Source organism: Elephas maximus, chromosome 25 (assembly GCF_024166365.1).
Source record: "Elephas maximus indicus isolate mEleMax1 chromosome 25, mEleMax1 primary haplotype, whole genome shotgun sequence".
NCBI classification, from domain to species: domain Eukaryota; kingdom Metazoa; phylum Chordata; class Mammalia; order Proboscidea; family Elephantidae; genus Elephas; species Elephas maximus.
In genome coordinates, this window is record NC_064843.1 from 57,939,484 (window position 1) to 57,964,195 (window position 24,712).

A 24,712-nucleotide genomic window follows, 5' to 3' on the forward strand; every position below is an offset into this window, starting at 1 on the left:
CCCCTAGACTATGGCCCCCGACACTCTGCTAGCTCAGAACTGAAACCACTCCCAAAGCCTACTTTCCAGACAAAAATTAAACAGGCCTGTAAAAAAAAAAAAAAAAAAACAATAACACATGTGAAGAGCATGCTTCTTAGTTCAATCAAATATATGAGACTAAACAGGCATCTCCTGCCCAAAAACAAGACAAGAAGGCAGGAAGGGACTGGAGCTGGACAAATGGGCACAGGGAACCTGGGGTGGAAAGGGGGAGAGTGCTATCACTTTGTGGGGATTGCAACCAATGTCGCAAAATAGTATGTGTATAAATTTTTGAATGAGAAACTAACTTGAGCCATAAACTTTCACCTAAAGCACAGTAAGATTTAAAAAAAAAAAAAAAGGCAACCCTGTAGAGCACAGTTCTACTGTGACATGCGTGAGTTCGCCATGAGCCAGAACCTATTCAACAGCGACTGTTTGTTTTTTAGGTACATAAATTTACTGAAAACCTTGGCTCTCACAAGCACTGAAAATAATATTTTTCGCTTTGTGAAAATCCTTTAAAACTGAGTTTATTGATCTCCTCCGTAAATAAGAGTTGTAGAGGTGATCAACCACATATTGGGTTGTCTTGGCTCAGCATGTGTTAGAATCTCTCCATGAATTTTAAATGTAGAGAAATACTTTCTTTTTAATGGCCTGTCCTTCTAGATAGAATTTAGCTGGACATATTTATTCTACCTTCTTTGGGTGTGCCACTATTTCCTTCCTGAAGGAAAAAGAAAAGCCGGTGCAATAGCCCTGAGGCCTTCCAAGAATTCGTCCCAATGCAACGAAACTCACCACTGCCTTAACTGTGGTGGTAGATTGATCTGTCACTCTCCATTGCTGTGTTTCCTTTTCAGATCCAGCAAATAAATCTCTTTCTTGTCTCTGGAACAAGCCACAGCTTTGCTTCTCTGAAAAATTAACTCATTTTTATTTTGTAGACACAGTAATTATAGCCCAACATATGTCTTTTTTTGTATGGGCTACTGAGAAGCTCAGAGATAAAATTTCTGGCGAAATATGTGTTAATATTGAGCTTTTCCTTAGCTTCATCTTAAACTTCAGAAAGAGGCATGGTTTAAATAAAAGAAACAGATAATCCCTTGCTCCATATTGTTTTGGAGCTCAAACAGCGTGACTTGTTCACTCATTAATCAATATCTTCCCTTCCAGGCAACCACAGATTTGTATGGGAACTGCACTCTGAGGCATTCGGGGACGTCCGCGGCTGCTCCCGAGGCAGCCGGCGTGTTTGCACTGGCTTTAGAGGCTAAGTATGTTTACAGATGTGGGCCCCGGGTCAGCTCTGCAGCGGACTAAGATGTATCTCCCCACTCGTACACCACGGGTTCATGGAGGCAAAAGTGGGAGGCAAAGCTAATGAATACTTGGGACCCATGAACTCTGGTGAGCATCTCTAAATGAGCCATTGGCCCTAAATGATACACATACAGAGACACACAAAATATATACACATACCACTGCCCCACAAAACCACACACCAAAGAGAACCCAAAACCCCAACACCCAGCAGCACATATCAGCCACTTGCTCAGGTGCCACATAAGAGCACAAAAAGATGGAACCCAACCCTTTATCCTCTGTATCCCCTTGGCTATTTTACTCCCATAATACTCACAATGAGCTGGTTGAAGAAAAAATACCATCATCAAGCTGAGTGTATAGCAAGGTATTTCAGAACATGTGGAGCACATGGTGTTCCCACTCAAGATCTGTTCATTTATAAGAATTCCCATCTTAACACTGAAACAAGGTGGGCGAAGTCATGCCATGTAGACCAAGAAACAGACTTTCCTGGGAAAGCTTCCAAACTACAGGGAGAGGAAGAAGCATTCCCCATATCTCCACCTCCCACCTATTGCAACTGCTGGACCCATCTTGGATTTGAGCCTCAGTGGAGGTACCTGCCCACCTGCCGCTCTAACTCTTCTCAGTGCAAACCAGAGGCTGACCTGTATTCAAGGAGTGATCATTCGGCTCCAGGCACCAAGCAGGGTGTGTGTAAGAGCCGGCTGTGTGAGGAGCTGTCTGAGATGCCAGCACTCAGAAATTTGTGAGAAGTTGGATTCAGACTCCTGGAGAAGGGAAGCTGAGCTCACCATCCTTGTCAGCTGTTGCTAAGCAACCTGAGCTTCCAGCATCAATCTCCAGGCAGTCATGCCTGTCTCTCTCCACATGTGCAGTGTGTTTTCTGAGTTGCAAAGGAAGTGCAAGTTGTTCCCAGAAGGGACCTTAAAAGCTTATCTAGTCCAACCCTCTGCCTTCAAACAGATATGGCATAATTATCCTCCTTTTGCAGATAAGGCCTCAAATGTCAAGTGACCCCTCTCTTTGGAACAGGCCAAAATGATTCTTCTAACAAAAGTCAGGTGGAAAATTGAGGACACCATGAGATGGACACTGGCCGAAGCATTTCACTTGGTCCTCTTGGTCTGTTAAGTATGTGCATTTCCTGTAGGTGAAACCATCAGAAGCCTGAGTGGGCCCAGAAGCCTGAGTGGACCCTGGAGTCTGAGCTGGCCCAGGAATTCGTCTTTCCAACCCCTGTTCCCAGAGAAGATGTAAGCAGCCAGCTATGACTGGTCTGTAGACTGGGGTGGGTGTAATCACTGTGTAGATGACCAATAAGGCAATGGCTCTGGGAATCTATGAATCAGGATGTAGTCATGTGGAGCATGGGTGTGTGAGCTCTGCCCAAGTGTCAGTATTAGGTCAAGATTGAATGTGGCTGTGTGAAACAGGAAATCCAAACAACAGTAGCTAAATGGAGACGGGCTTATTTCTCTCCCAAGTGAAAGACAGGAGATAAGTGAAACCTGGTAGGAGGGTGCCACTGTGAGTCAAGGATCCCAGCTCTTTCTAGCTCTCTACTCTGCCACCTTCATGTTCTCTAGATGCTTCAGGAGCTCCAGCCATCATGTCTATGTCTCAGGCAGGAAAAGAGGAAGAGCAAAGGGCAAATATGAAGTCTACCAGCTAAGGTCAGCCTTTCCAAGAAGCCCTGCCCCGTGACTTCTGCTTATTCCTCATTGGCCAGAACTGTCCCATGACCACATTTGCTGCAAAGGAGGCTGGGAAATGTGGTTTTGTAGCTGATTACATTGCTTTCCCAAATAAAATTGAGGTTTTCTTAATAAGGAAGAAGAGGAGAATGGATAGAGGGGGGCAACTGCTTGTGTCTTAAAGAATCTAAGTGAACTCACCTTTTCTGGATCTCTATTACCTGTAAAGTATAGAAAGTTACATAATGAATAGGGTTCCTATGACCTCCTTGAATACTGTAGCTCTGTTTCCAAAATATCATACTTTTAAGAAAGTGCAGTTTTTGACTGGGTGTGTGTTGGCTTGAGGGCTGACCACGCCTTAAAAATGAAAAGCATTCCTTTACATAGTCTTAAATATTTCAGCCAATACTTTATTTGGGAAAGATTGTCTCTTGTAACTTACTTCATGCCCAAAATATGAGATATAATTTATTGTAAATAATGATAAACTTTATGGAGTACTCACTACATGCTAGGCAGGGTGCTAGGTAATTTACACACATTACCTATTTACACCCGAGAACAAGCATATGAGGCCTAAGCACTGTTTCACAGAGGTAAAGGCTGGGGCTCAGAATGGTAACGTAACTTGTCCACCTTCACATAGTTGGAAAATGGCATAGCTGGGATTTCAACCCTGGAGTGCCAGGGTTCCAGCTCTGGGGCCTTTCCTCAGCCCAGTTATGGGGGATAGGAGAACTCCCCACCAACTTGTCCACTCCTTTGGTTACCATCATGGCGGAGGATCCCACCGCTCATTTTGTCCACTGGCCCACAGCGAATGAATTGGCTCTTCTTCAAACATGTTGCCAAAACTCAGGTTTCGATTCATTCAAGATGAGGTTTTCCACATCACAGCTACATGAGCTTATCATGTAAACTGAATTTTCTCTCACAGGTTACAGAAGTGGCAGACTAGGGCTGTGGCGAAAACACTACTTGATTTAGACATGCGTTATTTTTCTCAGACTGGAAATAATCCAGACCTTTGAAATTATTTTTTAACGCTATCAGAGTTTAGAGAATAGACTCAGAATTCTGAAGCTGAAAGAAACCAGATGGATCTTTTACTACTCCAAACTTCTCTTCTTAAGGATCAAGAGAACAGGACCAAAAAAAGTGAAGCTGATTGCTCAGGTTCACACATTCTACTTTGTTCAAATAAAGGTCATATCCAAGAAGAAGAGGGATTAAAATTCTCCCGTTGGCTCCTACAATGCACCAGGTGTTAGTAGAAGTTCCTCTTCCAACCTTAAAACTGCAATCTCCTTAGAACATTTCAGTGTTCAGTTTCTAAAGATGGATGTGCGCTCCTTAAGCTCCCCTTGCTGCCTGGATAATTAGGTGAAAAATGCTAATTGGCTCCGGGAGAATTTGATACTACATAAATTGCAGAACTCAGAGAGATAATGAGGAAAAATCCTCACGAACAGGAAACTCAAAAGAAAAAAAGATCAATATTTTGCACTTTATTCTTCTTAGCAGGAAGTCGATAAACCAAATGTAAGTTTTGGCAAATGCAGGACTCTGGCAGATACAGTGCTGACGGTTGCTCAGAGGTGACGTCCTAAGCATCTCTCTCAGTTACAGGGCCCAACTTTAACTGCTTAACTGGAAACAGCTCTTCCTAGTCTCACTGATACACGATTCTCTATCAGCCACTGAAGTCCAGTGCTTTGGGCTGGCTTTTCCAAGCCCCTCACAGCCTTCTTGCTCAAGTTCACTGCCATTTCAGGCCAGGGTTTTCTCCATATTGTCCTAAGTGACCACTCTGTTTGGAGCCTGGTCCCTCCAAATGAAAATTTAATCATCCTCACCTCTCTTTTAGAAGTCCTGGGTTCCACTTTGTTCTCTGTGATTGTCCTCTTTGAACCAAGAGCCAGCTGGTCCATCCTGACTGACCTCAGACCAATCTACTAGCAATTAACCATTTACTCCTGAACATCACAGAGTCCTACAAGTGATCATACCCACCCAGCGAGTTCCCACTAGCAGCATTAAGGTCACAGTTCACAGTCGTTACTGACAATGCACCTGGGATTTACTCTTCTCTTACCTCATGACAGTTCCCAACTTCATTCCTTATGGTCGAGTCTCAGCCAGATTCCTGCAACAGCCTTCTAATGGGTACAGTCTTGCCTTTCAGTCCCACACTTCTCCATCCCATTCTCTCTGGTGATGTTTATGAAAGTCCCAATGTTCTAACATGCCAACAATACCCTGTCATCCTCTGACCTCATTGCCGGTGACCCTTCCACCCTGCTCACGCTCCTTGCTCCTGCCCTCCAGAGATGTTTTAAGTTTATCACCTGCACAATGCTTGCACTCTCCCTCCTCTAGATCCTTCCTTCCAGAACCTTCTCTCTTCTAAGACCCCACTTCCCTGTCCTTTCACTCAGCCACTCCTACGAGTCCCTTTGTCACTTCCTAAGAGATCCTTGCTGACCCCCAGAACCAGTGTTTCTCACATTTCTTGATGATAAGAGTCTCTGGAGCACTTTTTACAAATACAGATTCCCAAGCCCATCTCAGATCCACAGAATCCAAATTTCTGGAAAGCTGTATTTTTAACAAGGACACCAGGGCTGTCCATGAAGTTAGGAAACACTCCCCTGGATGAGTCTGCTCAAGCTTGGCTGCATATTGGAATTGCCATATGCTTGGTCAAGTCCATGGACTCAAAATCTCTGGGCCCTGACATCATTATTTGTTAACAGTCACCAGATGATCACGTGTGCTGTCAAGGTTGAGAACCACCGTCTTAGAGCAATCAGCTGGGGAGTTGTTTTAAGTGCAAATTCTCAGACCCACAACCTTTGAGATCCTGCACCTGAGAGCTGGAGTTGAGGCCGGGAATCTACCTTTTTTCACTAGCCCCCAAGTTATCCTGGTGCTGGGAGTTTGAGAACCACAGTCTGCAAACCTGAGCTGGGATAGCACAGGGGCTCCACTGCTGGCTCCCTCAAAAGCCTGAGCTTCCCCCACCAGGGCATTCGTCGTTTTTTAAATACTGAGTTGTTCGTCTGCCCACTAGCATCGTGCCTATACGTGGAAGACACTTAGAAAGCAGGCATGCATTCATTTAACAGTGCATTACTTTTTCCCATATCTGTCTCTTGTTTGCTCAGCTTTTATGTAAAATATCTGAGAACAAGGAAGAACACATTACACTGAACAAGTGGCTTTTACATTCTAGATATACTCTGTAAATTTATTTTTATTATTATTATTTAATAGCTATCACCTGGGATTCTTGATGCTCTGGAAGAATTAAAGCTTAAGACATGTCGATGAAATACCTAGTTTTACACAATAGTTGCTTTACACTTCTCAGTCAATTCTGAAATGGCTCAGAAGGAGATATTAACCCAGTTTTACTTTTCAGACATAGGCAAAGGGCTGGCCACCTTGGGGTATGAACTATGCAGAAGTAAGAAGCTCATCGTGACAGTTTCACTCTCTCATGGACCCCATGAGAATAAATCTTTGGAGAAAAGTTTGAGGGGGTCCTTCTCCAGCCTTTGGGAAGCACAGCTGCCAGCAGCTCTCAGGGCATTCAGATCCTCCTCTGTTAACACCTCTGAGCTTGTCAAATTCAGAGTCCCATTCTAGTGGCACCGAGCTCTTAGCCAGGATCTACATCAGAAAGTTTCACATCATTCACTTCAGTCCTGGGGGACCCTATTTATATCCAAGATATGTCCTGAGTTTTCTCAAAAAGGCATCAGCCTTCCCCGAAGCTTTCTCATTAAAAGGAGGTCTGTATTTCAAGAGCATGTGAATAATTAGAACCTTTTGGCTCTCATTCAAACCTTCAAGCCAACAAACTTTATGTGTCTTGATATTTTATCAAATGGGTTATGTTCTTCCTAGTCCTTTGAATTATTCAAATTCTGAAGAGAGCCACAGTGCAGTGTTTTCAAACTTTTATAACCATGACTTTTAGTGAGAAATAACTTTTGCATTACACCCAATACACACCCACACACATGGCACAAAAGCTTCATGAAAAAATAGTTTCCCTCAGCAATCAAAAAAAAATCAGTAGGGTTCCTTGACATTTACAAGGAGTATTCCAAAAAGGAAATCAAGAAAACAATACCATTTATAGTTCCCAAAAATACCTAGGAATTGACCTAACCAGGGATATAAAAGACTTTTACAATGAAAATTACAAAATGCTACCACAAGGAACTAGAAGAGACCTGCATAAATGGAAGAACATTCCATGCTCGTGGTTTGGAAGACTTAATATAGTGAAAATGTCAGTACTATATAAGGCGATCTACAGATACAATGCAATCCCAATACAAATTCCAACAACCTTCTTTACTGAAATGGAAAAACTAATGACCAACCTTATATGGAAAGGAAAGAGTGTCCAAATAGCCAAAGCACTATTGAAGACAAAGAACAAAGTGGGAGGCCTCTTACTCCCCAATATCAAAATATTCCACACAGCCACTGTAATCAAAACAGCCTAGTATTGGTTCAATGATAGACATATAGACTGGTGGAATAGAACTGAGACCCCAGAAGTAAATCTACCCATTTATGAACAACTAATTTTCAACAAGAGTTCAAAATCCATTCAATAAGGAAGAAATAGTCTTTTTAATAAATGATGCTGGCAAAAGTGGATATCTACTTGCAGAAAAACTAACCAGGACCCATATCTCACACCATACACAAAACTAACTCAAAATGGATCAAAGAACCTAAATATTAAACCTAAAACTATAAAGTTCCTGGAAGAAAACTATTGGACCTAATTTTAAAAAATAGGCTAACAAACATAATTACAAATGCACAAATAGCAGAAGACAAATTAGATAAATGGGATCTCATAAAAATTAAATACTTATGCTCATCAAAAGAGTAATAAGACAACCTACAGACTGGGAAAAATCTTTGGAAACAACATATCCAATAAGGTTTTAATCTCTAAAATATACAGAAAACTTCAACAACAAAAAGACAAACAACCCAATTAAAAAATGGGCAAAGGACTTGAACAGACACTTCACCAAAGAGGAAATTCAATCAACCAACAAACACATGAAAAGATGTTCAAGATCATCAGTCATTAGAGAGATGCAAATTAAAACTACAATTAGATACCACCTCAGCCCAGCTAAAATGGCACTGAATTTAAAAAAAAAAAAAAACTTTAACAAATGTTGGCAAGGATGTGGGGAGGTTGGAATCCTTATCCATTGCTTGTGGGATGTAAAATGGTACAACCACTATGGAAAATGGTATGGCATTTCCTCAAAAAAATAGAACTACCTTTTGATCCAGCAATTCCACTCCTAGGTGTATACCCTAGAGACTTAATAGAAGTGACACAAACAGACATGTGCACAACTATGTTCATTGCAGCCTTATTCACAATAGCAAAAAAATGGAAACAGCTTAAGTGCCCTTCAGCAGATGAATGGATAAGCAAAATGTGGTACACGCATACAGTGGAACACTCAGCAACCGTAAAGAACAACGATGAGTCCGTGAAATATATTATAACATGGATGTATCTGGAGGACATAATGCTAAGTGAAATAAGTCAATCACATAAGGACAAATACTGTATGATCCCACTTTTATAAGAACACAAGAATATATATATACACAGACCAGTGTTCACTGGTGGTTACCAGGGATGGGGGGCAAGAGGGTGGTTACTCCCTAGATTGTATATACTTGTTATTTTTGGTGATGGGGAAAGTAGCACAGAATGTGGGTGTAATGAGCACAGCTTGACCAAAGTAAACAATGCCACCAAGAAACACAAGAGAAAAGGCTGTTTGTGCTAAAGAATATGACGTATATAATTTAACAACAACAGGAACAATAGCCACAAAACAAGTGTATGGTTACATATGTAGGTATACAGGCATTCATGTGTATGGGCAGGTACATTTGATTACAGTTGTGTGCACAGATAGAAGTACCTCTACGTACATGTACATACAGATATATGTGTGCACGCATATATATTCATAGAGGACACAGTTACAGATACTTCACAGATATAACCAAATACCTTGTGAGAATGGTTTTCTGGGTTTGAAGGCTTAGGACCTTAGTCTCATGAGACAACTCAGTCAATTGGCATCACAGAGTTCACGTTCTGCATCCAAGTCAGGTGAGTTGTGTCTGGGTCTCAAAAGCTTGCAAGCTGCCATCTAAGATTTAACTATTGGTCTCTACTCATCAGGAACAAAAAGGGAGACAGGAAACCAAAGTCTCAGAGAAAAAAACTAGTCTACAGGAGTATTATATACTATGTGAGCCATGGCCTCATCTACCCTGAGACCAGAAGAACTAGATGGTGCCTGGCTACCACTACCAACCATTCTGATCAGGGCCACAAAGGATGGACCCTGAAAGAATGGGACAAAAACACAGGACAAAACCCAAATTCTTAAAAAGTCCAGACTTACTGAACCAGTTGAGACTAAAGGATTCCCTGAGGCTATCACCCTGAGATACCCTTTAAACCTTAAACCGGAACAACCCCCTGAGGTCACTTTTTATCGAAATACCAGATTGTTGCACAAAATTAAGGGTCTTGTCTGTGAGTATGGTGTGCCATTAAGATTCCATCTATATGAGACCAAAAGGTCAACAATTACTCTAAGGCAAAGATGAGAAGGTAAGGGAGCAGGGAAACTAAAACCAAGAAAAAACAAACCCATTGCCGTCGAGTCGATTCCGACTCATAGCGACCCTATAGGACAGAATAGAACTGCCCCGTAGAGTTTCCAAGGCGTGCCTGATGGATTTGAACTGCCAACCTTTAGGTTAGCAGCCGTAGCACTTAACCACTATGCCACCAGGGTTTCCACAGGGGAGCTAGAGCACTGGAAATGGAACAGCGAGAACACAGTTAAAGAGAATATTGACTCACCATGAAAACTGTAACTAACATCACTGAATAAATTGTGTAGAAACTGTCAAATGGAAATCTAATTTGCTGGGTAAGCTTTTACCAAAAAACAATAAACTATTTTTTTTTTTAAATACGTAAAGTTAATACTGTGAGAAGGCAAAAAGAAAAAAGAAATAGTTTTCCATATTGCATGCAATGCACAGTTATTCTTTTTTAATTTCATTTCATTTCTTTAATGATAGTCCAATCCATTAAATCAGCGGTTCTCAAACTTGGGTGTTCATTGGAATGGCCTGGGAAGTAGTAACAGTTTCTAGAGCCTGGTCTCCACTTCCAGAGATTCTGATGTAATTGGTCTGGGGTGTGGCCTAAGCAGTGAGATTTTAAATGTCCTCCTACTACCACCCAAAAATTTTGATGTGCAACCCAGGTAGAGAACCTCTACAATAAATTGATTTTCTGGCTCACAAATGGGTCATGATGTGTAGTTTTAAAAATACAGATACCGAGTAATATGATATACAAATTTCCCAAGACAGTAGCATTTGCAAGCAGATTCGTTTATTTACTGGACAGTGTGCCAAGATCTGTCCTGGGTACTGAGTACAGAAATGTGCTGAAGGTATTGTCTCTACCCCAAAAGAACTGGCAGCTTCATGAGAGAGAGGGGTGTGTATCAAGGCTGTAGCAATGCAGTAGAATATCTGCTATAACCAAGGCATCAAGAAGCTACCACGGGATGTCTGGGAGTAGGCAACACCTGAGTACTCCAGGCTAAGTGAAGGTGTTCCAGATTGAGATGGAGAAGAGCATTCCAGACAGATGGAACAGCATTTGAGAATACCATAACTACATTTGTATGTTTGGGAGGATTATTTGGAAACTAAGTCCTCTCAAACATGCCACAGCTTCCATCTACCAAGCCATCTACTCAAATGGCACAACCCAAGTGTCTTAGGCTGGGTTCTCTACAGAAGCAAAACCAGTAATGCATATAAATATATAGAGAGAGATTTATATTAAGGAAACAGCTCACGTGATTGTAGGGGTTGGGACGTCCCAAGTCCTTGGATCAGGATAGAGTCCTTTCCAAATTCACGGAGCTGCAGAAGCTGGTGAACCAAAGATGAGCAGGTTGGAGAGTAGGGATCCCACTCACAGATTGTAACAGTTGAGGAATCCCCAAGGTCAGCAGTCAAAACCGCAAGGCTTCTCCTGAATCACTTAGCTGCAGGGGCTGGTGAACCCAAGATAGGTAGGTTGGGGAGCAGAACTCTTGCTCGCAGGCCATGAAGATCAGTGAATCCCAAGATGGACAGGTAAGCTGCTAGCTCAAGTCCCAGAAACCAGAGGTCAGACAAGAGACAGCTGCTGGATCCAAAACAAGCCAACAACCTTTGCAAGGCGAGCAGGAAGTAAGTAGGCAGAAGGCAGAGAGATGAAGGCTGAGGGGGCGGGGGCAGTAAGCCACCACAGGCTCCACCCCCGCTGGTACCACTCAGCAGATGCCATCATGGGGGTGATCACGTACCAAATCACAACATTATACAACTGCCAAAACACTGAGAATCCCAGCCGAGTTGAAACACAGTCTTAACCATCACACGAAGTGTCATGATGGTTTTCTGAGATGATTTCAGTTGAGACAGAAACATGTCATTTAAAAACTTGGGATCACAAAATGAGGAAGCTATTCCTCTCAATTCTCTTTCTCCATTTGGTGCCTGCATGTTTTTAACACCGCTCTACCACTTGCTGATCCTCCTTTTTAACAAAGAGCAAATGGGTCTCAGGCTAAGAACCCTTGGCACACAAGAGTATCTAACTTGAAGTTTAAAAAGCATCAATTTATTTATATTTATTTTTATTCTTTATATTAATATTGGTTCCACGTTTATACCAGTAAAATAGTTTTCTTTTTTAACTTTTTATATATATCAAACATACAAAGAAAGTGAATCGTAAGAGTTCAGAGCTCAGCTCTATTAATTTTCACAAAAGGAACACACACATCCGTCACCCAGATCAAGAAATAGCACCCCCACCACCTAGAAGTCACTTTGGGTCCCCTTGCAATCATCACCCTACAAGGCTGACCACTAACCTGATTCTAACAGTACAGCTTAGTTTTACCTGTTTTCACAAATAGAATCATACAGCATGTTCTCTTTTGCGTCTGACTTCTTTAAGTCAACTTGTTTGTGAGATTCATTTGTCCATATTATTTCGAGTAGCTGTAGTTCATTCATTCTCATTGCTGTATAGTATTCCATTCTATAATTACATCTCAACTGGTTTATTCATTCTATTGTAGATGTGCATTTGGAAGCTTTGCAGTTTGGGGCTATGAACATTCTAGTATGTGTCTTTGGTGGCTATATATATACACATTTTTGTTGGGTACATATCTAGGAATGGAATTTCTGGGCCATAGCTTATGCAATATGAACAACCTTAGAAGATTCTAAGTTATCCAAAGTAGTTATCCAAAGTAATTGCAATAATCTGCACTCCTACCAGCAATGTGGGTAAGTTCCAGTTGCTCCAACATCTTTGTCAACGCTTGGTATTGTCAATCTTTTCCAATTTGGCCATTCCAGTGGGCTCATTAGAATTCTCTTTTGAAATAAATTTATTTAAATAAGAAAGGCAAGAAGATGGTTTTTATTGACATACATAATGGTTATTAATAGTACACAGAACCCTCTCTTGACTTGGGGGTTCACAGATGTTCTAAAGTCTTACGAGAAGCCTATATTACTTATCTTAGTCACCGTATCTCTCTTCCTTTCTCTCCCTCTCACCCTCTCCCTTGCCCTTGCTCTCTTGCTCTCTCATCATCTGCCTCCAATACCCAGCCTGGCTCTGACCTGGCGAGACATGCAGCATCTCACTGTGCTCACCTCCAAGCGGAACCAGCTTCACGACGAGGTCCATCAGTGGCGGCGGAATGGGGTCGGCCTGGAGTTTAATCACCTCTTTGGCTACGGGGTCCTTGACGCAGGCTCGATGGTGAAAATGGCTAAAGACTGGAAAACCGTGCCCGAGCGATTTCACTGCGTGGGCGGCTCCATGCAGGACCCTGAGTAAGTGAGGGTGGCAGTTCTGCTGCTGCTTGTGGAGAATGTCCCAGAGATGGCACCATGGCATTGGCAACAATATCAAATTTGTGTTCTATGTTGAAATGCCTAGATTTGATGCAGGGACAGCCAGCTTCTAGGCAGAGCTGTAGAGCTGCACAACCTCAGGGGTGCCATTAACATAAAATATAATTGTGTAACTCAGAACCCCTGCTTTTTGGTGTGAGCCCTAACTACTTCAGCAGCTTATGCCATTTTTTCTTTGTAGGCTCACAAATCTGGGTGTAAGCAGCACCCAGATCAATAAACAGAACATGACCAATATTGTAGAAGGCTCCTTTGTGCCCCCTTCCAGTCATCATCTCCCCAAGGCTAACCACTATTCTTACTTCTAACTCCATACATTAGTTTGCCTGTTTTATACTTAATATGAGTCCTTGGGTGGTGCAAATGGCTAATGAACTCTGCTGCTAACTGAAAGGCTGGTGATTGAAATCCACCCAGAGGCACCTCAGAAGAAAGGTCTTGCGATCTACTTCCAAAACATCAGCCGTTGAAAACCCTATGGACCAGAGTTCTACTTTGACTCACATGGGTCAACTGGTGGTAAAATTTAATATAAATTGAATCATACAGTATGTTCTCTCTTATGTCTAGATTCTTTTGTTCAGAATTGTGAGATTTGACCATTGTCTTAGTCATCTAGTGCTGCTATAACAGAATACCACAAGTAGATGACTTTAACAAAGAGAAGTTTATTTCCTCACAGTAAAGTAGGCTAAAAGTCCAAATTCAGGGCATCAACTCCAGGGCTAGGCCTTCTCTCTCTATTGGCCTTCTCATCAATCTTCTCCCAGACTAGGAGCTTCTCCACGCAGGGACCCTGGGCTGGAAGGACGTTCTCTGCTCCTGGCATTGCTTTCTAGGTGGTATGAGGTCCCCCCTCTGCTCGCTTCCCTTTCCTTTTTATCTCTTCAGAGATAAAAGGTGGTGCAGGCCACGCCCCCAGGGAAACTCCCTTTACATTGGATCAGGGATATGACCTGGGTAAGGATGCTACGATCTCATCCTAATCCTCTTTAACATAAAATTACAATCACAAAATGGAGAACAATCACACAATACTGGGAATCATGACCTAACCAAATTGACACATATTTTGGGGGGACACAATTCAATCCACGACAACCATGTTGTAGCATGTACTTGTAGTTTGTTTATTCTCACAGTTTGTTTATTCTCAGTGCTGAATAGTGTTCAATTATGTGACGATAACACAATTTATTTATTCATTATACTTGTGGGCCAGGGTAAGGGATTGATTTTTATCAGAGTGAGGTCACTTGCCATTTGGAGGGATTCGAGCAAAGAGTTCCCCATACAGAAGCCATGGGCCTGGTCTAGTGTACCTATTCCCCTTCCAGCTTCCCTATCATGGCAAAAGGATTTGGCCAATAAAGATACCTCTTTGTTTAATTTCTCTCTATCTTCATTGATCCATCAGTAAAATGGAAATAGCAATTTTTATCATTATTATTTTTAATTGAGGTATTATTTACATACAACAAAATGCATAAAATTTGTGTGTTATTTGAGCTTTGATAATGTGTATACCAAGATGACCACCACCCAATCAAGAGATGGAGCATTGCCGTACCCCCGCAAAGTTTCTTCATGTCTCCTTCTAGTTAATCCCCACACCCCATGTATAACCCCTGTTCATTCCTATCACCACAGATTAGTCTTACTGGCTCTTGGACTTTGTCTAAATAGAATCACATGGTTTGTACACTTTTGTGGCCAGTTTCTTTTACTCTACATCATGTTTGTGAGATTTATCCAAGTTATCACGTGTAGTAGTAGTGTGTTCATTCTCGTTGCTGTGTAGCATTTCATTGTGAGAATACAACTCTGTGGTCTCTGTCATTTAAATGATGGTAAAATATGCCACCTATCCCCCTTACAGGAGGAGCCTTGCTAGCACAGTGGTTGAGAGCTATGGCTGCTAACCAAATGGTTGGCAGTTCTAATCTGCCAGCCGCGCCTTGGAAACCCTATGGGGCAGTTCTATTATCACGTTCGCCTAACACACGAAAGGTCCCTGGTTCGAAACCAGGCAGAAACATCTTTGGAAACCCTGGTGCCGTAGTGGTTAAGTGCTACAGCTCTTAACCAAGAGGTCGGCAGTTCGAATCTGCCAGGCACTCCTTGGAAACTCTATGGGGCAGTTCTACTCTGTCCTATAGATAGGGTCACTATGAGTCGGAATCGACTCAACAGCAGTGGGTTTGGCTTTTTGGGTTTTTTAATCCCCCTTAACCACCTCCACCATGGCCTATTTCTGTCAATCATCTGAGTTTGGCCAGAGTCAGACACCTCTCAGGCTATATTCTCTCTTCCCTTCCCCTTTGGTCCTGTGTTCTCTGCAGCTTTTGTAGTCAGTTATCCAGACCTGGATTCACATCTTGACGTCACCAGCTTGGACAAGACTTTCGACTACTCTGACCCCCTAGCAGTTCCCAACCTTTTATTTGTACCATGATCCCCTTTGGTAGTCTGGTGTAGACTATGGACGCCTTCTCAGTATAATGTTTTTAAATGCATTAGATAAAATACATAGGATTACAAAGGAAGCCAATTATATTGAAAACCAGTTATAAAAATGTTTTAAAAAAACAAATTTAGTAACATATTAAATTAAAAAAAACTCTAGTGGTAAGTCTAATGGCAACAATAATTTCAAAATAGTGTAATGATCAAAATGTTATTTCAAGATAGCTGCAATGCTGTGATGGAATGTGGAAATATCTGAGCTTTTGGCTACAAAGTGTGAGGAAGTGCTAATAACAGTCTGCTGTATTCCCTGCTTTCATGATCGAAGGAGGGGCTAAATTTCAGTTATAGGTTAGTGCAATTAAGATGTCAAGTTTTTTCCATCTAAATTCTTAGACCCCCAGAATTCTGTCCATGGGTGCCTTAAGGATCACAAAATAAGAGCCTCATCTCTTTCATCACCAGTGAGATGGAGCTGTTATCTCCTTCTTCATCAGGTGCTGGGAGACTTTAACAAGACAAGTGAAAAACTAGCACAGAGTAGGCACTCAATAAATGTCACTTCCCCCTTTTCCCCTCATCCATGACTTTAGACACTTCTAACTCACACTGTGGAGAAAAGAAAGATAACAGTCTCCTAGAATTTTGAATGCAATAATTGTCTGATTCTTATGTGAATTCTGGATTGTATATCCCCGTGGCCTAAAGTCACAGAGGTGAGCATCCCCCTGTGGCTGAGCCTCCCTCCCCCATGGATAAGCATCCCCTCCAGGTAACCATCCTCCCAAGGCCGAGCATCTCGGCCAAGAATAAGCACCATCACATCCCCCAGCAAGCATTCCACCATAGCTGAGCATTTTCCCATGGGTGAGATTCCCCCATGGACGAGCATTCCCCCATGAACAATCATCTCCCATGTACAAGCATCCCCCCATTGGTGAGGGCCCCCAGTGGACGAGGGCCCCCCATGGATAAGAGCCCCTCCTCGAGGCAAGTGTCCTTGTGCACTGGATGCCTCCTGATATGAGGCACCAATGGGACCACTGCAGAGCAGAGAGCATATTTCCCTGGACAGGACAGGCCCAGGATCCCATAAGGCATGGCTCCAGTCAGGCCTACGTGGGAAAGAAAAGCTCAGCCCCAGCCCTATCGTAATCTCAGAAAACAGAACTGCGCAGGTCCTGCATGATGGTATAAATGTCCTACAATAAAAATAGCTGCTCTGCAGAGGTCCTGAAAGTTTTCCCAAGCTGCCACGTACTTACATCATGTCTGTTGCTCCTTGTACCCACTGCTGGTAAGATAGGCTTCACGGGGCCCAACAAGTCCATTGACTCAGCCAAGGTCACAGAGTCTGTATCCGTAAGTGAAGGGAGGAACTGACTTTGGTTGGGCACCTACTGTGTTGCACACTTTCCAGAAGAATGAGCTCCACTTAACCTTGTATACACTCACACCATCAGGGTGATGAATACTTCGAAGCATTAACGACAAATTGGTTTTATGTTATGCCTCAGGGTGAAGCACCTACTATGCGCCCAGCATGTGCTAGACCTTTTGCAAACACTGTGTTTTCCTTCTCTTGCTACCGTACATGTTATCATTCTGATGGAGAATTTGAGTTAAAATAACCGGTTGTAGTCGAGCTGATTCTGACTCATGGTGACTCCATGTGTGGCAGAGTAGAACTGTGCTTCATAGGGTTTTCAATGGCTAATTTTGTGGAAGTAGATTGCCAGGACTTCCTTCCAAGGCATATCTGGGTGGACTCGAACCTCCAACCTTTCGGTTAGCAGCCGAGCATGTTAACCATTTGCTCCACCCAGGGGCTCATTTTACAAGAGCTATGTGCTGTCATTGTTATTTTTTATAGGTGGTAAAGCTGAGATGCAGAGAGGATAAGAAACGTGCTCAAGGTCACAAAAGGCTAACAGGACCTGAAGCAAGGCTAATCTGAATCCAAATCCCAGGCTTTTTATACTACCCAACATTGACTTTCATGAGCTCCAGCTGTGCAGTCAGGCCCTACACCATGCCCACTGCACACTTAGGCCCTTGTATAAGCTCAGTAGGGTCATTACGAAGGAGGAGAAAAGGCTTGGGGAGGCTAAGGACACACCCAAGTTCACACAGCTGCTTAGTGGCTGAACCAGGATTTGAACCCCGGCACTGTGACTACAGAACCCACCCCTCTGAGGGCTTCTCATTGTACTTCTGTGACTCTCTGTTGGAAGGCGCAAAGCTCAGGAATATCAGAAGGGCCTGGGAGGAGGCCTTCTCTAACACACATTCCCCAGGAACTCTGAAACACGTATCTAGGGGTGGGTCTCCCTCCCCGAACTTCATAGCTCATAGCTGCCATTCCAGAGGCCCTGTCACCAGCAGGGGTCTAGACTCTCCTTTGGGAGTGACTGAACAGAGACAAGCCTGGGAACCACTGTCCAAATGGGGAATTTAAAGCTAACCCCTACTCATCATAACTAACTTTACCCAAAATAAACATCGAATGGGTATTGACAACCGGCTTTCCCTTGTCAGAATTCATAATTTTTTCTGAGTGATTTGGAAGGGCTTGGAGACTTCCTCTAATGGCGGAAATGTTCTGTATCTATGCTATCTAATCCAACAACTGTGGCTATTGAGCACTGAAAATGTGACTATGACACAAGGGGCTAAAGTTTTCTTTAATTTAATTTTAATTAATTTAAACAGCCACATGAGACTAATGGGTTGGAAGGCTCTGCTGTAAGGCACACCTTAGCAGGAGGGATACTAAATAGTGCAAACAGAATGGGAAGTGCAAATTTAGGAACATCAGCTCAGTGAAGGAGTGTCAAGAAGTGGAGACTGCTGGAGAGTGTGGCCAGCCCACTTCACGGCCTTATCCTTCCCCTGAAGACCCTCTTGCTTTGGCTCCCTCCACCTCCTCACCCGCCTCCACTGCTCACTCCCCACATGCAGACAGCGGGATGCCCCAGCCCCTACAGCCCAGAAGGCTTTCTCAGGGCGGCCCTATCAGAATGCAGGGAGTCCTTGAAGCTACCACCTACTAGGAACTGTGCCCCGTAGTCCCAGGACCAGGACTCTGTCTGTCATCTCATTAACTCACAGGAGGCTGGCATCACTAGTCTGTTTTTTTGGTTTTTTACTGGTTGCCTTCCAGTGGATTCAGACTCATGGGAGCCCTGCATGTGTCAGAGTGGAACTGTGCTCCGTGAGGTTTTCAATGGCTCATGGTTTGAAAGTAGATTGCCAGGCCTTTCTTCCAAGGCGCCTTGGGATGAACTCCAACCTCCAAACTTGTGGGGAGCAGCCAAGCACATTAAACATTTGCATCACCCAGGGACTCATTGTAGAGAGAAAATGGAGGCTCAGAAAGTTAAAGACTCTCGTTCATAGAACCAGCCACTCCAACCTCCTCTTCACTCTACAAGGCCCTGGGGCCTGGAACTGCAGTCCCTTCTTGCAAAGAGGGAAAGGCCTACAAAGAGGGGCTTCCAGGGACTTGCAAAGAGGGAACGGTGTCCGGCATCTGTGCATTTACAGCTGCCAGGCCGGCAGGAGGCAGGGCCGCAAGGACCTCACACGCAGAGCCTGGAGCCGCATCTACAGCCAGTTGCACATCAGCTAATTCGCAAGTAACAAAAAGGTGGCATCACGGCAGCATGAAGGGACCACTCAGCTGGGAATGTGCTGGGGCCCCCTGAGTCACGGTGCCTGTTAACATAAGCCCTTGTCTTCCGAGGTTACACTGGACGAGAAGGACGGAGAATCCGTGTGTTTGTGAGAGGAGGACACGGGGAGGGAAAGAGAAATGAATGACAGCTTACTTGTGGAGATGAGTGACAGTTTATTGCTCAGCTACTGAATGCATTTAGCATTCTGTCACAATTCCTATAAATATTGAATTTGGAGCGAGGGGGAACGTTGGGAATCTTGTTGATCAAGTCCATCATTTTACGGTCAAGAACTCTGAGGCCCAGAGATGTTACTGTCCCATCATCCCACACCAGCTGACACCAGGAGCATTATTTTTAACCGAAAGCAACTGGGGAGCCAGCTCGGTGCTAACTCAGCCAGGCCCACGAGGACAGGGCCTTGTCTCCCTTCCTCTCTGCTGTACTGCTCCACCGCTACCTGCTCCGGTGCTAGGATAGTGCTAAATATTTTCTGAATGAATGGACATTCAGCCAGCACTGGCTGGACACAAGGGAAAGGTCTAAACGGTGAGAGTAGGACCAGTGGAGGCCCAGGCTCCATTGGCGGGGCTCCGTGTGCCCTCCAGGGTCCTCTGCTCCCTCGGCCCCCGCCTGCTCTGCGTCACTCCCCTGCACACCTGCTCTGTTCTCAGGTGCAGGTGCTTCCCTGAGCATGCGCTGGTTGGAGAGCTCAGAGGCTGAGAGGCTGGGGGAGCACCCAGGGCTGGCTGGGCCATGTAGCAGGGGAGGCCCTTCTCTCCATGGCTCGAGCATCGAGGGACAGAAGCGAGGACAGAACAGCCACGCAGGGCTGCACAGAAACCGCTTCAGAGGTGGGGCGAGGTTGACTGTCAGGTTTGTGGGTGTCCTCAGCATTAATCTTCCTCGAGATTTGGAAATCAGTTTTCTGAAGAGATTTTATCAAGAGAGTCAGTGACATCAGATGACCCACCAGTGTGTCGTCCAGGGAAGCTCTGAGGACACAGAGTAACTATCAGTATATTCATGGTGTTTCTTATGAATTTTCAAGGGATATTTGCTTGATGTGAAAAAGGGGCTAGAGTTTATAGATGTGTTGCATTAAAAAGTATGAATTGCTATTGGGTCATCCTATGTGTTGGAAGAAAGATGGCGGATGAGATTAGGAAAAAAGAAATAAGAAACATCGTTCTTAGCATTCTAACTATGTTTGTAGCAATCTAAAGCAACATGATTCAATCTAATGAAAGCCCTCTGTGATTCAATGACACAGTCCCATTACTCCTGCTCTCTGTTTCGAAGGCCTGCTCAATTGCCAGTATCCTCATGGCAACTTCCAGAGCACGGCAGCCTCCATAGAGCCACATACTGGAACTGCATTTATCGTCAGTTGTATGGGATGTGGGCTGCAATAAAAGCAATCTTTTATTGGTGGACTGGATTCGATATTAAGCAAAAAAAAAAAAAAAGTAGTGAAGGGAGCTCGACTAAAAGAGAAGGAAAAAGCTGGCTGTGATCCACTGTGCTCCACGAGCCTACGGAGGGAGCAGAACAAAGCCAGGCCGGCCCCCTAGGCCGGCAGCGGCCATGTCGCCCCCAAACGTGCTACCTACAGAGTGAACGGCTCAGCACACGCCACCCTCCTCTACGCCCCTGAGAACTGTCCATTTACCTCCTTTAGGCGAAACGTATGATTCAATCCTCTGAAATTAAAAATAAATGTTTCAGCCTGGTATGAACTGCACACATTCAGATCTGTGCACTTTTTTTAACATAAATCGTACCACGATAAGAAAAATATATATACATATGTGTTCCAGTTCTTAAAAAAATGAAACATATTTCTGTAGGAGAAACCAAAAATGAACCAGTCAAGGCGGTCAAGTTGACGCCAACTGATGGAAACCCAATGTGTGTCAGAGTAGATCTGCGCTCCACAGGATTTCCAATGGCTGATTTTTCGGAACTAGGTTGCCAGGCCTTTCTTTTAAGGCACCTCTGGGTGGACTTGAACCACCAACCTTTAGGTTAGCAGCCAAGCCTGTTAACCTTTTGCACCACGCGGGGACTCTTTCTGTATGGGAGAGGGGGAAACAAAACCCTGTTAAGAATGCCAGAAGCAGCAAGTGACAGAGAGACAAGGGTGTGCTTGGCCACCTACCAGCTGTGTGGCTGTGGGCCAGTCACTTCTGAGCTGCTGCTTCTTCCTATGGGAGTTGATGCCCACCTGCCGCCATGACATGGGAAAAAGCTGACATCGCAGCAACCACCTGCTGAGTGTTCTTACGTGAGGGCCACATAGCAGGCATTGGGCACACAGTAAAGGGGACTGTTACCATTATAGGAGCCCTGGTGGTGCAGTGGTTAAGAACTTGGCTGCTAACCAAAAGGTTAGCAGTTCAGATCCACCAGCCGCTCCTTGGAAACCCTACGGGACAGTTTTACTCTGTCCTGTAGGGTCGCTATGAGCCAGAATCAACTCGAGAGCCATAGGGTTTTTTCAGGGTTACTATTATAAAGAGCCCTCATAGTGCAGTGGTTAAAGTGATCGATTGCTAACCAAAAGATCGGTGATTCAAAACCACCAGCAGCTCTGAAAGATGTGGCAGTATGCTTCGGCAGAGATTTATGGAGCTTGGAAACCCTGTCGGGTCACTGTGAGTCAGAATCGACTCAACGGCAGTGAGTTTGGTTTGGGTTTGGTTGCTTTTATTACTAGCATTGTTCCAACAAAACCATTACAGCTTCATAAGTCTTTGTTTTCATCATACGGTTGAGATTCGTAACACAAAAAACATTCCACCAGGCCCTCTGGGAAACGCCTATTTCTAGGCACAAGGCAGCTGACCACTTACTTGCAACAACGTGCAATGAGATAAGTTATAAGCCACCCCCAAGTGTCTGACACTGGACTTGGACGCTAGGCTTTGTACATAACCTCTAACCGTTCGGGAGCAGCTCCTACCCTTCTGGACGTGTGCTTCACTGTCTGCGGTGAATGAAGTCTGGGACTTGGCCTGGGGACTAACACCCCGGGGCTGTTTAAAAGGTCTCTGCAGAGCTTCCTTTTGTACCACAAGCAAGCATCCTCTACTTTAACCTTCTTATAAATCGACACTTCCTGAGCATCTTTCTTTTTTTCTTTAAAATAAGAATGAATTTTACTGCTTCTCTTCCTATAAAAGCTATCTATGGTCACTGTGGCGTAGTGGTTAAGTGCCACAGCTGCTAACCAAAAGGTCAGCATTTCGAATCCACCAGGTGTTCCTTGGGAAATCTACGGAGCAGTTCTACCCTGTCCCATAGGGACACTATGAGTTGGAATCAACTCAACGGGTTTAGTTTTTTTTGTTGTTGTTGTTGTTGTTTTATGGTCACCATAGGAAAATCAGAAAACGCAAATGAGCAAAAAAGGAAGTCAACAAGAAACACCTGACAAATACGGCACCTAGGCTTTCCCAGTGCCATGAAGCCTGCTTATCTGTGAGAGGTGTGTCTTCTTTCTTTGCCAAGCTTGCTGCTTCTGGAATTCACATCAGGCTTTTAACTTAATTCAAAGTAACTTAAAATTCAGAGGAGAGTCCGAACACAATGTCTCCCTCTCTGGAGGACCAGCTAGTGTGCTCTCAGTGACCAGCTCACCTTGAGTCCAGGGCCAGCAGGCAGTTCCTCCATGGCATTAACCAACCAGACTCCCACGGGCACCTGGCATGACCTCTGACCTCTCCAAACACCTCAACACCCAAGGCTTCTAGGACCATGTCTGTGATTCCTAACACAGGTTTGTTTTTTCCCACTCCAGCCTGTCCTTAGCCTTTCCAAGGTGCATGGTGAGACTCAAATCATTATTTCAATGTCCTTGTCTCTCCCTCTTGCCCTCTTCCACAAACACACAGGCTTGTTCTCACATCAGACCCTTAGACTGGGCAGTGGGCAGCCTGTGTTCTCATTTCCCCACGAGTCCGTAAGCAGCCCTGTCACTGTTGCCATCATGTCACTTCCCTCTGCCTTCGTCTCTATTGCTGCCCTGCTACCCATGGGGCTTCTACCATGGAGAAACAGATAAGACAGCTGCTGTGGAGTTCCTGGGTGGTGGCAAATGGTTAATGCACTTGACTGCTAACCAAAAGGTTGGAAGTTCAAGTCCACTCAGAGGTGCCTTAGAAGAAGGACCAGCAGATCTGCTTCCAAAAAATCAGCTATGGAAAACCCTAGAGCATGGTTCTCCTCTGACACACGTGGGGTCACCATGAGTCAGAAATACTTGACAGCAACTGGTTTTTATAATACCTAGAATGGTTTTCACTCAGAGTAACAGCCCCTGGTTGCTGTCTGGTGAATTTTCTTCTTGAGCTTTTCAAGGCAGCCCCGCTTGTAAGATAGGAAAGGTGATCAAACTCAACACAGGACTCAGAGCTGGGCCTCTCTTCCTGCCGCAGCTCCTTCTTCATTCTCTGTCACCTCAAAGTGTGCTTCTGGGAGCACTCCAAAGCCCCTCAGCCTCAACCATAGAAGAAAAGTTCCATTCAGGACCTTTTCACTTGCCTAGGAAGAAGGCCTGTGGTAGTCCTTATGGTTCTTGACGTTCCTGAGGCCCCCCAGAGAGACAGCCAGAAAACCTATGTAATAGGATTTACAGTCTCCGTGGTCGCCCTTCCTAGGGTCTACTAGCCAGGGCGAAGGGAACATCTGTGAGCCAGGAGCCCAGAGATTGTCTGGGTTTTGTTGTTGTCACTGTTCCTGTTGTTACCAGATCCAAAATCAACGTCCCACAAGCAATTTAGACCTGTGCTGACCAGTACGGAAGCAGCTAGGCACATGTGACTGTTTACTAAAACTAAATAAACAAAATTAAAAATTCAAGTCCTTATTCACACTAGCCATATTTCAATTCTTAATAGTTACATGTGGCCAGTGGCTATTGTATTAGACGGCACAGATATAGAATACTTCTTTCATCACAGAAAGTTCTACTGGACAGGGATGCTCCAAATATTTATAAACTATTATGTATATGAGTGTGTTTATGTACATAGTGGTAAAGTAGATGGTCAGCAAAAAAGAGGAAGACCCTCAACAAGCTGGACTGACACAGTGGCCGCAACAATAGGTTCAAACATAACAACGATTGTGAGAGCAGTGTTTCATTCTCTCGTACATAGGGTTGCTATGAGTTGGAACCCATCTGACAGCATTAACAACAATATACGTATTATATATATGTTCACACATATATATATAATTTTTTTGCTGAAAGATTATCCAAAAGCAGTTGCAGCAGAAGATCAATAGGGAACTGCCAGAAATTAAAGCCTGATTCAGACGACCTGGAACCAGGGATATCATACAGATGTCAGATGGATCCTGGCTGAAAGCAGAGAATACCAGAAAGGTGTTTACCTGTGTTTTATT

At 44.0% G+C, this 24,712-nt stretch overlaps 1 protein-coding gene across 1 annotated transcript in view; it reads left to right on the plus strand.

Moving 5' to 3' along the window:
• PCSK2 (proprotein convertase subtilisin/kexin type 2) overlaps positions 1–24,712 on the plus strand; it is a 326,775-nt gene that overhangs the window by 292,068 nt on the left and 9,995 nt on the right. The window contains exons 10-11 of the mRNA XM_049869771.1: positions 1,207–1,307; positions 12,849–13,076. Coding sequence (XP_049725728.1) covers positions 1,207–1,307; positions 12,849–13,076 — 329 coding nt within the window. The remainder of the gene's footprint in view (positions 1–1,206; positions 1,308–12,848; positions 13,077–24,712) is intronic.